The sequence below is a fragment of the Rattus norvegicus genome, chromosome 9 (assembly GCF_021556685.1).
Source record: "Rattus norvegicus strain SHRSP/BbbUtx chromosome 9, alternate assembly SHRSP_T2T, whole genome shotgun sequence".
Classification (NCBI taxonomy): domain Eukaryota; kingdom Metazoa; phylum Chordata; class Mammalia; order Rodentia; family Muridae; genus Rattus; species Rattus norvegicus.
Window position 1 is genome coordinate 24,498,484 of NC_141542.1, and position 13,975 is coordinate 24,512,458.

General features: G+C 41.9%; 1 protein-coding gene across 2 annotated transcripts; it reads left to right on the forward strand.

Annotated features, from left to right (window-relative positions):
- The first annotated feature begins 2,290 nt into the window (after nucleotides 1–2,290).
- On the forward strand, nucleotides 2,291–10,615 carry LOC148003566 (disks large homolog 5-like). Of its 2 annotated transcripts, XM_087568726.1 has the most exons (5): nucleotides 2,323–2,478; nucleotides 3,201–3,360; nucleotides 4,693–4,824; nucleotides 5,493–5,676; nucleotides 9,818–10,615. In XM_087568726.1, exons 1-5 carry the CDS (start codon nucleotides 2,349–2,351, stop codon nucleotides 9,821–9,823), a joined length of 612 nt encoding a protein of 203 aa, XP_087424852.1. In that variant the 5' UTR covers nucleotides 2,323–2,348; the 3' UTR covers nucleotides 9,824–10,615. The 2 variants fall into 2 exon arrangements, with proteins under 2 accessions (XP_087424853.1, XP_087424852.1); XM_087568727.1 differs by lacking the exon at nucleotides 4,693–4,824 and having other exon boundaries at nucleotides 2,291–2,478.
- The last annotated feature ends 3,360 nt before the right edge of the window (nucleotides 10,616–13,975 follow it).

Sequence of the window (13,975 nt, forward strand, 5' to 3'; positions counted from 1 at the left end):
AAAAAGATGAAATGTACCCAAAAAAAATCCAATAAAAAAGTTTAAAATAAAAATAACTTAGGAAATACAAAATACTGGGGTGCCACTCCACAATCATGATGTGTTTCTTCTGTGATAGCTTACAGGTTAATTTACTTCTCTATGACTGTTTTCTTATTTCAAAGTAAGTAATGGCATCATCTGTGGAGTGGATGGTGAGAACAAAAGCTTTGCCTAACTTGAATAATCGATCCCTCCTGAGCATGTGCTTAACATTCTAAGCACACGGAAATTTCCTGAGGGGATTAAAAAACAAAATCCAAACATAAAACAGGAACGACAATGATGTAAAAACATTCTGCACTCTGGGTATGAAGGCATGTTGCAACTTTAATCAGCTTTGTAGGTATTTCTAATAAACACACAAAGAAACAAAAATCCTATCACAGTCCTAGCAGTTGCATCCAACAAAGAGAGAGCTGTGAGGTAGTGTGTGCTGCTTCTTTCCCCAGATACCCCTGGGCCTCAGGCCTGCACCCAGTGAATTGGACCAAGAGCAGCCAGGTTGAAATTCCTGCTGCCATGGCAGGATTCTGCAGGAACATTTCCCTTTGACAACAAGGAACCTGTGTGGAGGAGACCGCTTGGTGAGTCCTCAAGGACTCTACATGTCCTATTCTACAGGGAGAAGCCCTGCCAGGTCTTTGGCAAGGCCAGCCATTTGTATGGGGAAGTCTCTGGTCCTGTGGCAGAGAACGAGGAATGGCAGAAAGAATGGCAGCGCCACTGAGATCAAAGGCTACCCCTTCTAGGCCTATGACCTCCTAATTAATTTATCTTTCACCCGATGCCCTATTCACATTTTCTTAATCTCATACAACTGTGATCTTGATGAGAACTGGGCTCTTGTTTTCTTAATCAGTTCTTTGTTGTAACAGACGTTTTTAACTTACTCCAGCCCCTGAGACTTATTCATACCTTCTGTATGCAGTAGGACCCTTGGTGGGACTGTCATCTCGAAAATAGAAGGTTCGGTAATCCAAAAGATTGGACTCCAGTTTACCTCAGGCCAGGAAAGAAGTCAGCCACCATTAGTAAAAGAGCAAGGGAAAAATAACATAGGAAAAACAAGTGGCTTAATCAGTAGAAAAGATCCTCAACTTCTAAGGCCCGCACATCTGCACCCCTCTCTTCTGAGCTTTGTATAGTGATGTTGTATAACTCCAGATGGTAGTAAAAGGGAGAGTTCTTCCCAGAAAGGTCAGACATGATTTTCACTCTTACATCTCTGAGGTGGGCTGGCATTATAGCACACATTCATGTTGAATTATTATAACACCTATGATAAGAAGACAGAATCCGTATATCACAATGCCAAATAGCCTCCCTCCTGAACGTATGGACCCATTAAAATTGAGGTTCAACCTGAACTCAGACCATTCCACTCCCTTCCCGTCCTCCTGATTCTTATGTTTGCTACAAGTAAAAGATCATGTTGTAGTCCCCAATATTCTCATGCCTAGACTTGTCTATTCACGGAGAAGGATATTGGAGAAGTGATGGTTATATAGTTACAATGTAGTAACACAAGGTCCAGGTTGACATTTGCTCACTGATGTCCAATTTAATTGTCTTGTTATATTTGAGAAAGGGAGGATGTCCTCCATAATATATAAAACAGACAGAAATTTATTGTTTTATATATGCTCTGTAGTTGATCCCTATGTTCCCAAGGAAAAGGAGTTTTTATTGCAAAAAAAGTAGGATTATAGACCATTGATTTTGTGAAATACATGGATATGTAAATGGAAACAAGGTCGGCTTTCAAGGACTGCACAGTAAGCAAATATTTCCAGGTTTTATACACTGAGAGGTATAGAAGAAATATATTGGCCTCCAGAAAATGGGAAAAAGCTTAGAAATCGAAATACATGTCACATGCATTGTCTCGAGTAGTAGATTTACTTTTAAGAAAAATCTCCCTCCTCCTTGGTCCCTAGAGATTTGGGTGCTAAGAAAAATCTGTTCTCCAATTCAGGGTTGTAAGAAACCCTCCGCAGCAAAAGCATTGTTGACTTCTAATGAAGCAGAGAGACATATCTAGCTTTGAAATAGAGGTTGCCAAATGGTATTCCCAGTGACACATGGGAGACTGGAGGAAAGGGTCCCCACAGAAATTCATCAGTGTGGGGAGAGCTGGTTAGTAGGTAGGCCATAGTATTTTCCAGTGACATCACCAGTAAGCCGTTCACTGGACACTCTATTGTATCTAAGAGATCCCTAGAATCTTCTGTGATGTCACCAGTGTTGTGGTGACACCAACTGCCTTTGGGATATTACTTCAGTTCCCTTAGGGTTCACAAGCAGGCATGTTTCGCCAGCTGCTCAGGCTATTTCGGAAGGAAAGTGTTGATCAAGGAGAGACCGCACCAGGTCAGAGGGAAGCTGACCCCCTCTCTAGTGAAACAGGAAGGAGGAAATCATTCTTGGGAAGGCTTGGTGAGTCTTGGGCAGAGTTGGGGAACATCCTCAAGGAGGTAGGTTTGAGATGTGCCTTCTAAGACTAGGCCTTACAAGCAGGAGCCTTGGGATTTTTCAAAGGCAAACCAAGAGTCAGGAGTTCCTGATCTTTAATTTGAGAGAAAGCCATAAAGTTGTAAGACTTCAGTGTCTTTTCTTGAAGCTTTTTAACTATGAGTGTCAATGATTGGCAGGAGGAGGCACTGTGAGATTAACAATGTAACCATCCATGTTTGGGAGTTGAAGCACTTCATCCTCTAGATTACTGTACGTTACATAAGTCTTGATGGCGAGAACAAGGAAGGATGCACCCCTAGTCATGAATTGAGTTCTCAGACACTTTGGGCTGGACCACACTTGGTTAGAGCTTGATGGTGCTAAACATTATGAAGTCATTATGAACTCCAGGATTATCTGCACCACATCTGATATAACAATGTCGCAGATGTTTATGTCTCAGTCATATTATAACTTTCAGTGCCACGGGTTGTGTAATAGTGAGTGTGGCACGTGTATGGCATTAGAGGTTGGGAACAGGGACATAGCTTAAGAATCAACCTTTAAGAAAGCTTTTCTGCTCTTTCAGGGATTCACCCTGTCTCTACCATTTCCCCTTCCTCAACCTCCTTTTCGGATTCAGAATGATCTATTCTGCCCATTGGTTCAAATATGCAAATTCACTTGGGTTTATCTATTTACAGGTTTTGGTAGGAAGGCATCATCCCAAAATGTCATCAGTAAGCAAGAGGAGTGTCTAAAGGAACTGGAGGAACTCAAATTTGAAATCCAGAAGTGTCAATTCGAGAGGGATGAACTTTATCAAATCCTGGATCTTTATATCTATGATGAGTGGGACCACAGGTAGTCATTATGCCCAGTAACCTGTTCACTGTCTTGCGCTCTCTCTCTGCTACCTCAAGATTTACTCATAGCACGAGAGAGTTTCACCTCTCATCCTGGATTTGAAGGAGATTTGGCAGGCATTTGCTTGTGAGATGAGCTAGGTGCTGTGTGTTTAGGGTCAACCTCTTTTGTACTTGACCCTGAGCCTCTTGGATTAGCATTGGTTCTGTCAACAGCTAGAATGACCTTGTCACACTTGCTGCAACTGTGTGTGTGAATGAAATGCCTGCAGGTCATCACTCTTTCCTCTGAATTTGTTCATTATACACTGATTCTATGGCACCTCCATGGATGTAGTTGGAATTCTAAACGTGTTTGGATATGGGTTGGTGTGTATATATGTGGCAGTATTTGTTGGTGGTTTACTCTGGATCAGGAGGTCTGGGACCTTTGATGGGGTCTGAGGATTTGTTTGATCAACAGTTTGCAGGTCATGATAGTGATTAGTACATGGAGGCCCACACTGATCAACACAGCACTTTGCTCCTTCTGTATACCTTGGTGGCACACAGGACTCTCCTGAGGGGAGGAGGTGCTATAAATCCTCTTCCCTGTCAAACATAGTTATGCCCTCTGGGAATTCATGTAACGATAGAAACCAAGGATTGAGTATACCTGCTTTCAAAACAAGAGAAATGTCATCACAGCTTTCTCTTGGGCCCAAAGCTGTGGCACAGACTGGAGGAATCTTCTTCCTGAACTAGTGAATTCCATCATGCTTACCTGGCCAGCTCTTGATGGTCAGGTCCCTCCAACTGGTACTGTGACTCTGTTGTCCTGTGCCCAGGATAATAAACTTAACCAGTACAAATACTTTGAAGGAGCAAGTATGTGGAACATACTGAGTTTAAGTAATAGAGAGAACAGTCTGATTTTACCTAATTTGTTTCACCTGCTTTGATCTTTAGTTTTTTTATTTTTTTAACTATCCAGGGATTGTTTATTGTGACCTAGAAATGGTCACTGTGGTCTTGACAGTTGTTATTCCCAAACAGGGAGCTCTCCGGCTCTGCCCCCTCCTATATAGTGAGTCTTTGCAGAACCATATCTCTCAGGATTCCAAGGAGTCCTTATTTCAAAACAAATGTTTGCTTATTTACATAGAAATATTTTCTGTGGATTGAGTCTCACTGTTGGGTTTTGGTCTGGTTTTTGAGTTTGCCATTTTCTTCCCTTCCACTATTCCTTGAATTTGAAATTTTTTATTATATATTTTTATTTACATTTCACCTAATTCTGAAATCGTGAGTTCAAAACATTATTTGTTCCTTTGGCCATGACCTAATCCAGGCTGCATGTCGAATTGCCAGTCCTTCAATCTGAACATGAGACGAGAATGATGGCTATGCAAATGATGACCAACTCAATAAGTGATGCCATGGAGAGGTACAAGGAGCTCATACAAGTGAACAGTTCCTACCAGTGAGTCGCTGACAGAGATGAGAACCCAGCACTAGGCAGGGAATGCTTCTGTCCTGTATGACTTTAACAAAAGTCAGGGCTCTGGTTCCATGGTGTTTGACTCTTAACAAGAAGGCTGCCTCCTGGCAAGGGTCTTAGATTTGTAGCTCTTGGACTCAGTTGTCCTACATGTGAAGGGTGTAGAAGACCCTCCAATTGTTATTTTCCCCGTTAAAGTTCCTCTAGATTGAAAAGGTTTGCACCATGATGGGAATATCAATCAACTCTGAATCTCTAGGACTCTGACAGGAGATTTAAAGATCTGTGATCCATGAGAAACACATGGAAAGAGTCTATATCTATTGGGTCTTCAACTACCCCTCAGAGAGGCTTTCCCCACAACGTGAAGATGGTTTCACCATACCATGGACATACGAGCTCCCTTATGGACCATCTCTTCTTCCTTGATTTATATAAACCGTCTTAGTGTCAGGATTTTCAGAAGTACTTTGCTTCATGTGGAATGTGGATTCTGGATTTGACCTCCTCTAATTGGTGCTAACTTGCATAGTGTGGCTCTATTCTGGGGATTTCTGAGGATGAGGACCCTTGAAGGGATGATTGGACTTGTAGGAGTGACAGGCAAATAGAAGCTGGCTGGGATTTACCATTTTTTGTTTGTGGTTCAGCATCAGGCACTCCCAGCTCCTGCGTGAACAAGCTCAATTGAAGAACAATATACAGATTTTGCTGAATGAGAAGAGAGAACTGCTGGTGGAGCAGACTGAACTGCCAGCATTCTCTGTGGAGACAAAAAGGCTCTGTGAAGAGGCCGGAATGAACATCTGTGACCCCAGTGCCACGCAACAGCAGGTAGGGTTAGGCCTCAGGGTCAGGTTGTCCTCAGGTCTTACCATAAACATAGACAAACCAATGTAACTGTCTATTGACTGATCCATGTCCTGACCTAGGTCTCATCCAAGTGTTCATTCATGTGATGGTTTACAAGGCTTTCTGTGGAGATAGCCCCTTTTCAAGAAACTGCATGTTTGGAAAGCAAATGCTCCTGCTCCTCGAGAATCTGCACTTCATTAAGGGAGATAGGTTGATCACACAGCAGAGCACTACATGCCATTATGGATGGAGGGTGCTATGTGGGAGCCCCTCTTTAGACTAGAGCAGGGCTTTGAGGGATGAAGCAAAAGCCCAGAGCCCATTTTCTTTACAGGGATCGTGTGAGACTCAGGAAGTAAGTAGTTTTCAAGGAGGAGAGCCTGGTGGAAATGCCAAAGAAATGGTTCTCATTGTCATTTGTGGTGGCTTTTGTTCTTCCTCCCCTCATGTCCCTGTATATGAAGATGGTGACTTCATGCTTCATAGATCTTGGGTAACTACAGAGCCTGTGTATCAGCATGTCAGTCCTGTCTTATTTGAGTGCTCCTGGAGAGTTCATAACTGGGCCTTAGAACCTGAAGCTGTTTAGAAGAGCAAGGATGTGGAAAAGGTTTCTCAAAGGCTGAGGGTTGGTATGAGAGACTTGAGACTTCAAGAACAAAGTTATCCATATGTACCCCCAATTCTCACCAAGAAAGTTGCATTGCTGTGCTGACCTGCATCTTAGGGAGCATGCGGGGAGGCCAGTTCATGACGTGCAGTTTTGTCCAGTCATTATCTAACTTAGTCCTTTAAGCCTAGGTCTCTCAACAAACATGAAGCTTCCTGTTTTGTGCTGGCCAGCAGTCTTTGCATCATTCGTCCAGTTCCAAGATGAGCCCCCTCTCTTATTTGTCTCAACACATTCTTAAACCATTCAGCTATTTTAAAAATAAGGATTAGATTTCTTCACTTTACCTGAACAGAGTTATCCCCCGGGAAGATTCTGGATTGTCTTATTGGCTTCACCATGATATTGCATGGAATCCTAGAGTGCAACCCTCTGCTGACATTGCTTTGCTGACTATATCATGGGCACTGCATTCTTTCAGGATAGATTCCCTCTCAATATTGTACACAGTGCTGCATTTCAGAAAATTCACTGTATGTTATTTATTTAGCCTTTTTCTGACTGACATTGAGGTTGTTTTTATACCACAGGAACTCTAATGTGATCAAATGTTCCTGGGAACTGACCATGAGTCACTGTCTCCTCTGGTGCTTCCAAAGTCTTCTATGAAGGAAACAGAGTAGTTTTAGTGAGGGGCCTATGATGAGTCAGCATAGAGCTTGATGGAGTCTTTTCCTAGAAATCTCTCTTGGGGATTTGATGTTGTGTTGTTTAGGCTATCTGTGCAGAACATGTAACTTACTTGTCGGACCAGCAAGTATCTGCATAGAAAGGTTTCCTGAAGTGGAAATGAGTACAGGCCAGGGCAGCACATCTTACTTGTGTCTAAGAGACTTGTACACAGCATTGTTCCCACTAATTCCTCACTCAACAGGAAATGTGCTGCATAAGAGCAAAGTTTTCATTTGTGCATGCAAGTGTGTATCTGTGTGTCTGTGTTTGTGTGTGTGTTTGTGTGTGTGTGTGTGTGTGGTGTGTGTGTGGGTATATGTGTGTGTGTGTGTGTGTGTGTTTGCAGTAGTGAACGTATGTTTCCCTCTATTTCCAAGTTTCATGAGAAAAGTACTCTAAGCGTTCACTTTACATCCATGAAACATGAAATAGAGCTGCCCAGTCATTTGGCATCTCCATCTAGCTCTGTACAGCAAAAGGACACTTAAATTACTAATTTATTGTTTCCAAAATTTTCAGAATGAATTATCTTGTGAAGTCTGGGGGAGGAGTGGAAATATGTTCAAGTGAGTCATGTTTCACAGGGGTAACAAATGGTACAGGCCTAGAGCTTGCAGGTCCCTTTTTGTTATGGTGTAGAAGCAGGACAATAAAATCCTTTAGAAATGCAACCCCCAAAAAGAGGACACAAAAACACCTGTAAAGTTAGATTTTCAAGTGATTAGGGGCAAAACTACTGATCTGCATTGAAATCCTTTGGAGCACATCAAAGGAATGGAGTACTGGGAGGTAAGGGCAAGGCTTCTCTAGAAAAATCCATGAGTTTATTCTGCTTCTCTGTTCTTTGTGAATTGTGAAAGCCCACTGGAAGGTTATGTCACTCACTGTGTCTTCTCCACGGTTGCTTTCCACATTGCCTGCTACCATTTCTTTCGAGCTACCTTGGCACACTACAACTTCCCCATGGAGTTTGGCTTGGATTTTATTCATTGAGAATTTGAGTTGCTTGGAATTGTATCGTCATCCAGAAAAAGTCCCATAGCTATGCTGTGGTGCAAGAACAGGGCAGTTTCAGGAACCCCTTTAGGTGCACAGATAATCCAAAGCGCTCCTCTATGTTATCTGTGTAGCATTCTGCAAGTGCTGTCGATCAACATCATTTTCTCTCAGTTAATTTCAGCCTCAATGGTTTAGGAGAAATGATGAGCTTCAAATGGGTCTGACAGTGTAAGAACAGGTAGCCCTATGAGAAGCCATGTTCAGAAAGTGGAACAGAAGTTTTAGTTAACCCAGTGATTCCACAACAAGGAGTAGGTATTGCCATTGCAACTAGGGAGCATCAGTGTTGTAGTGGTCCCAGAGTAACCTTGAAGGAGAATCTATCCAGACGTCCATCAGCCAAGGAGTAAAAGTGTACATACGATGGAGCCCTTCCATAGATTCTGATTCAGTGTGAGATAATCCATGCAAGCGTTTACTTACTTATTCAAATTATCTGTGGAACAATCACATTACGGGGAGAAAATTTGTTGATTTGGATCCTGGTTATGGAGATTTCCTATGATTCTAGCTTTGGGCATGAAGTCACTCAGGCTATGGTAAAGACAGTTCCGACTAGAAGAAGTTGCACACTTTGGGGAAAGTCTGAAAGAGTGAACAAGAACAAGAGTCTAGTCCACCACCAATATATGATCCTTTGCTGAGCAACAAGACAGCTCTACACAGCCTTTGGGACTTGCTAAGCCAGATTGTTAATGGGGAAAGAACCCTGAGTCTATGACGGTTTATGGGAGGACAGCACATCACTGACTGAGCTGTCTATAGGCTCTGGCCACTATGTACATATCCCAGTCAACATTTGTTTTTATGCCTCCAGCGAATCCTGGGGAATCTTTACATTAAGCATTAATGTTCAGGTAGGAACACAGGCTGGAAGAAGCCATTTGAATATCCTTTCCCTATATAAGTACCCGTTTTGGGTGAATGACCACCTACATGGATTTCAGCCTCAGGCAGCTAAAGAGCTACTTAGAGTATAGTTCTGGTACAGTTCATGTGAATTTTGCCCATGAAACAATATATATGATCCTCTGGATTTCTTGCTATGTTCTACTCCTTTCTTCCTGTGATCTCTCCGGAAAGATCTGAGGACATTTTCTCTTCTGTCCTCTCACAAATTGCCTTACACTAGCCATAGACTTACAGGGGTGCTGTTCTGTTTCTACATCATAATCACCTTTAATGTCCATGTGTACGCTGGGAAGATTTACATGGAGCACATTCTCAGTGATTACAGGATCTATGCAGTGAGCATGAATTTGAAGAGAGATGGCTTCTCTGTGTATTTGCAGACTCAGTGGTTACAAATGGAAACTAGACGGGTTCCTTCAGTGCTAACATAATCAGAAATTTCACCTCAATTCTGGGCATGTTCTCCAGAAGGAATCCACATGGTATTCTACGTTGCTCATACCTCTCTTGAACTCAGATTCAGACATAGCTACAATGTTATTATTCAATGTCATATACCTGGACCAGTGGGAAAAAATGCTCATTTTTCTCTTAATCCCAGCACAGTGCATAGTCCACAGTTCAAATTCCAGCAGTGTTAAAAGCTGAGATATAAATCCAAGCGCAGGTACTCTATGTCACTTGGGGATGCAGGGACTGACCTCAGCTGACAAGTCATGCTGGATTGTCCAACTGAATAGAGCTGATGTAAGAGGGAGAGCTGAATTGACAACCACTCAATAAATCTTTATTCCCTTGCTCTGCTAGGTCTGAAATTCTCCAGCAGAAACTCGAACATGACACAGACCAGGATAAGATCTCCCTTGGAGAGAAGAGCTACAGGAGGAGAACTAAGTGTGCACAGCAAATACACCACTATTGTGTCTCATCTGTAGTGTCCATAGCAATTGTGGACTGCATTTTCCTCCTTTAGTTTAACTTCTGTGGATTGAATAGGCCGTACTTTCACCTCAGCCTCTCCAACAAATGTGCACTTTTTGAGGGACTCAGAGAAGTGCTGATGCACATCAATCAAGAGCTGCTGGTCATCCAGAAAGACTGTGCATGTGTAAATTTGTACTTGTCCTGATGGGTCATCCAGAAGAGTTTCATGGAGATCAGTTCACAACATTGGAAAGACTTTGTGACAAAGTCTGTAATATCATTTATACTCAGTATTGGTAGGCTTTTTCCTTAATACCCCCACTCCAACAAAACAGACCTACTTCCACTCCTCTCGAAAAGATTGTTACCATCACTAACTGCTTGTCTACTATGTCTCCAAGGCAAGCCACAGGCTATAAGTCTATTCTGCAAAAGGAGCAGCAAAAGAATGCTTAGCGCAATTCTTCTATTTCAAGTTTGGTTAATTTTTAATTGTTTTGGTTATTTGGTTTTCCTTCTATTCATTTGAAGATTTATTATTTATCTGTTGTTGTTGTTTTGTTCATTTGCTTTTCTATTTTGATAAGGATATAGACTGTATATATTGACTACCTGCATCTGGTTACTATCAAGTAAATTGGATGTATTCTGGTCAATAAAGGAGTAATCTTAAACTCTTCACTCTTAGGAACCTTCTTTATTGATCATTAGTGTCAACATCTGAAGTCCCACAGCTATCAGGGAGGGATGGATCTCTGAATTCTCATGGGGACTGGGCATCAAATCACTTCCCAGTCAGACTGAGATTCACAGGCATTTATACAGTCACTGTGCACTGTGTTTCCAACTCTGAATTTCAACTTCATCATGCATACATTACCCACTGTGTATGCTTGCTGTCAAATATATAGTTACCTGTAAATTATACTCTGTCGATGAGAGTTTTGACCAAATTAATAGGATAAACATTAATTTTTCTGTAACACCTCCCAGGACATATAAACATGGTATAAGGGAGTTTAAAGCCATCGGGAATCCTGCACCCAAATCCCGGGGCAGAAAATGCTGAACACCCAGGAATGCAGATAATCCTGAGACCACAGGAAAGAAAGCCACTTCTGACCAGCTCTGCCCACATCTCTGGCCCAATATTAATCTGCATGGTGCCTCTGGAAACAGTAATAGAAGAGCAGTCAGTGGCAGGAACCTGCTTGGTCCAGCCTGGACCCAGAACCTACCTGGGCCCTGAGCATATTTGAAGAAAACCATAGGCATACAATTCTCTGTTTCCTGACTGTGGCTTTTTTGATTCGAAGCTCAAAATACCATTTTGTTGTTGTTGAATTTTAATTGGGTATTTTTCATTTTGAATTCAAATGTTATTCCTTCCTTGTTTTCCAGAAATAAGTCTGAATACCATCGCCCTCCACCTCTGCTATAAAAGTATTACCTTCACCAGCCATCCACTTTCCCAGCCTAGGCAGGACCAAGGGCTGTTCATTCCATTTGTGCCCAAGAAGACCATCCTCTGATACACATGCAGATGAGTCCATGGCACAGTCCCTGTATAGTGATTGGGTAGTGGTTTAGTCTCTGGGAACTCTGCTTGGCAGGCATGGTTGTTCTTATGGGGTTGCAAGTCCCTTCAGCTCTTTCAATCTTTCTGTAATTCCTCCAACTGAGGTCCAGTTCTCAGTTCAATGGTTTGCTGCTAGCATTCGCCACTGTATTTGACATGCTCTGGCTGTGCCTCTCAGGAGACATCTATATCCAGTTCCTATCAGCCTGCACTTCTTAGCTTCATCCACCTTATCTACTTTGAAGGCTGTATATGTATAGGCCACATGTGGGGTAGACTCTTGAATGGACATTCCTCTAGGCTCTGTTTTAAACTTTGCATCCCTATCACGTCAATAGGGATTCTTCTTCTCCTTTAAAGGAAGGAGTGAAGAATCAGCATTTTGGTCATCCTTCCTGAATTTCATTTGGTCTGTGAATCTTGGAGAATTTGAGCATTTGGGCTAATATCCACTTATCAGTGAGTGCATACCATGTGTGTGTTTCTGTCATTGGGTTAACTCACTCAGGATGATATGTTTTAGTTCGTTCTCTTTGCCTATGAATTTCATGAAGTCATTGTTTTTGATATCTCTGTAGTACTCCATTGTGTAGATGTACCACACTTTCTGTTTCCATTCCTCTGTTGAAGGGCATCTGGGATCTTTTCATTTTCTGACTATTATAAATAAGGCTGCTATGAACATGGTGGAGCATGTGCCCTGTTGTATGTTGGAGCATCTTTTGGGTATATGTGCAAGAGAGGTATAGCTGGGTCCTCAGCTAGTGCAATGTCTAATTTTCTGAGGAACCTCCAGACTGATATCCAGAATGGTTGTAGCAGTCTGCAATCTCACCGACAATGGAGGAGTGTTCCTATTTCTCACATCCCTGCAAGTATCTTCTGTGGCATGAGTGTTTTATCTTAGGCATTCAGACTGGTGTGAGGTGGAATCTCAGGGTTGTTTGATTTACATTTCCCTTATAACTAAAGATGTTGAACATTTCTTTTGGTCCTTCTCAGTCACTCCATATTCCTCAGCTATGAATTCTTTGTTTAGCTCTGAACTGCAATTTTTAATAGGGTTATTAGTCTCCCTGCAGTCCAACTTCATGACTTCTTGTATATTTTGGATATTAGCCCTATATCAGTTGTAGGATTAGTAAAGGTCTATTCCCAATCTGTTGGCTGCTGTTTTGTCCTAACCACAGTGTCCTTTGCCTTACAGAAGCTTTGTAGCTTCATGAGGTCCCATTTGTCTATTCTTGATCTTAGAGCATAAGCCATTCGTGTTTTGTTCAGGAAATTTTTTCCAGTGTCCATGTGTTCAAGATTCTTCCCCGCTTTTGCTTCTATTAGTTTGAGTGATCTGGTTTGATGTAGAGGTCCTTGATCCACCTGGACTTAAGCTTTACACAGGGCAATAAGAAGGGGTTGATTTGTACTCCTCCATATGTTGACCTCCATTTGAACCAGCACCCTTTGCTAAAAATGCTATCCTTTTTCCACTGGATGCTTTTGTCTCCTTTGTCAAAAATCAAGGGACCATAGGTGTGCCGGTTCATTTCTGGGTCTGCAGTTCTATTCCACTGGTCTATCTTCCTGTCTCTGTACCAATACCATACAGTTTTATCACTAATGCTCTGTAAACTGGTTGAGTTCAGGGATGGTGATTCCCAGGGAAGTCCTTTTATTGTTGAGGATAGTTTTAGTTATCCTGCGTTACTTGTTATTCCAAATGAATTTGCAAATTGTTCTGTCTAACCCTATGAAGAATTGGAATTGAATTTTGATGGAGATTGCATTGCAACTGTAGGTCACTTTGGGAAAATGGCCATTTTTACTATCTTCATACTGCCAACCCACGAGCATGGGAGATCTTTCCATTTTCTGAGATCTTCTTCAATTTCTTTCTTCATATCATGAAGTTCTTGTCACACAGATCTTTCACTTGTTTGATAAAAGTCACACTGAGGTATTTTTATATGATTTGGGACTGTTATGAAAGGTGTCATTTCCCTAATTTCTTTCTCAGCTTGTTTATCTTTTGTGTAGAGGAAGGCTACTGATTTGTTTGAATTAATTCTGTACCCAACCACTTTGCTGAAGTTGTTTATCAGGCTTAGGAGTTCTCTGTTGTAACTTTTGGGGTGTCCCATGTATACTACCCTATCCTCTGCAACAGTGATATTTTGACTTCTTCCTTTCCAATCTGTATCCTTTTGACCTCCCTTTGTTGTCTGAGTTCTGGCTAATGCTGGGGACAACATACAATGGAGACATCTTAGTAGCCCGCAGTAGCTTTTTGTAAAAACTGGTTGTTTCCATTTCTCCAAACCTTAGCCCTGGACAACGGCTGTATATATTCATTTGTGTGTGACTGCTTATCAGTTGGCCTTGGTGTGCACAATTATTGTATTATATCTGACTTTCCTACTTCTTTCTCCTTCTGCTCTGGTGAATTCTGTGAAACTAGATGTTCG

What these genes read in the sequence shown, in the direction of transcription:
- LOC148003566 (XM_087568726.1), top strand. Translation starts at nt 2,349, where the DNA reads ATGTTTCGCCAGCTGCTCAGGCTATTTCGGAAGGAAAGTGTTGATCAA. An exon ending in ATCATTCTTGGGAAGGCTTG is followed by an intron (nt 2,479 to 3,200) that starts GTGAGTCTTGGG and finishes ATCTATTTACAG; the next exon opens with GTTTTGGTAGGAAGGCATCA. An exon ending in CAAGTGAACAGTTCCTACCA is followed by an intron (nt 4,825 to 5,492) that starts GTGAGTCGCTGA and finishes TTTGTGGTTCAG; the next exon opens with CATCAGGCACTCCCAGCTCC.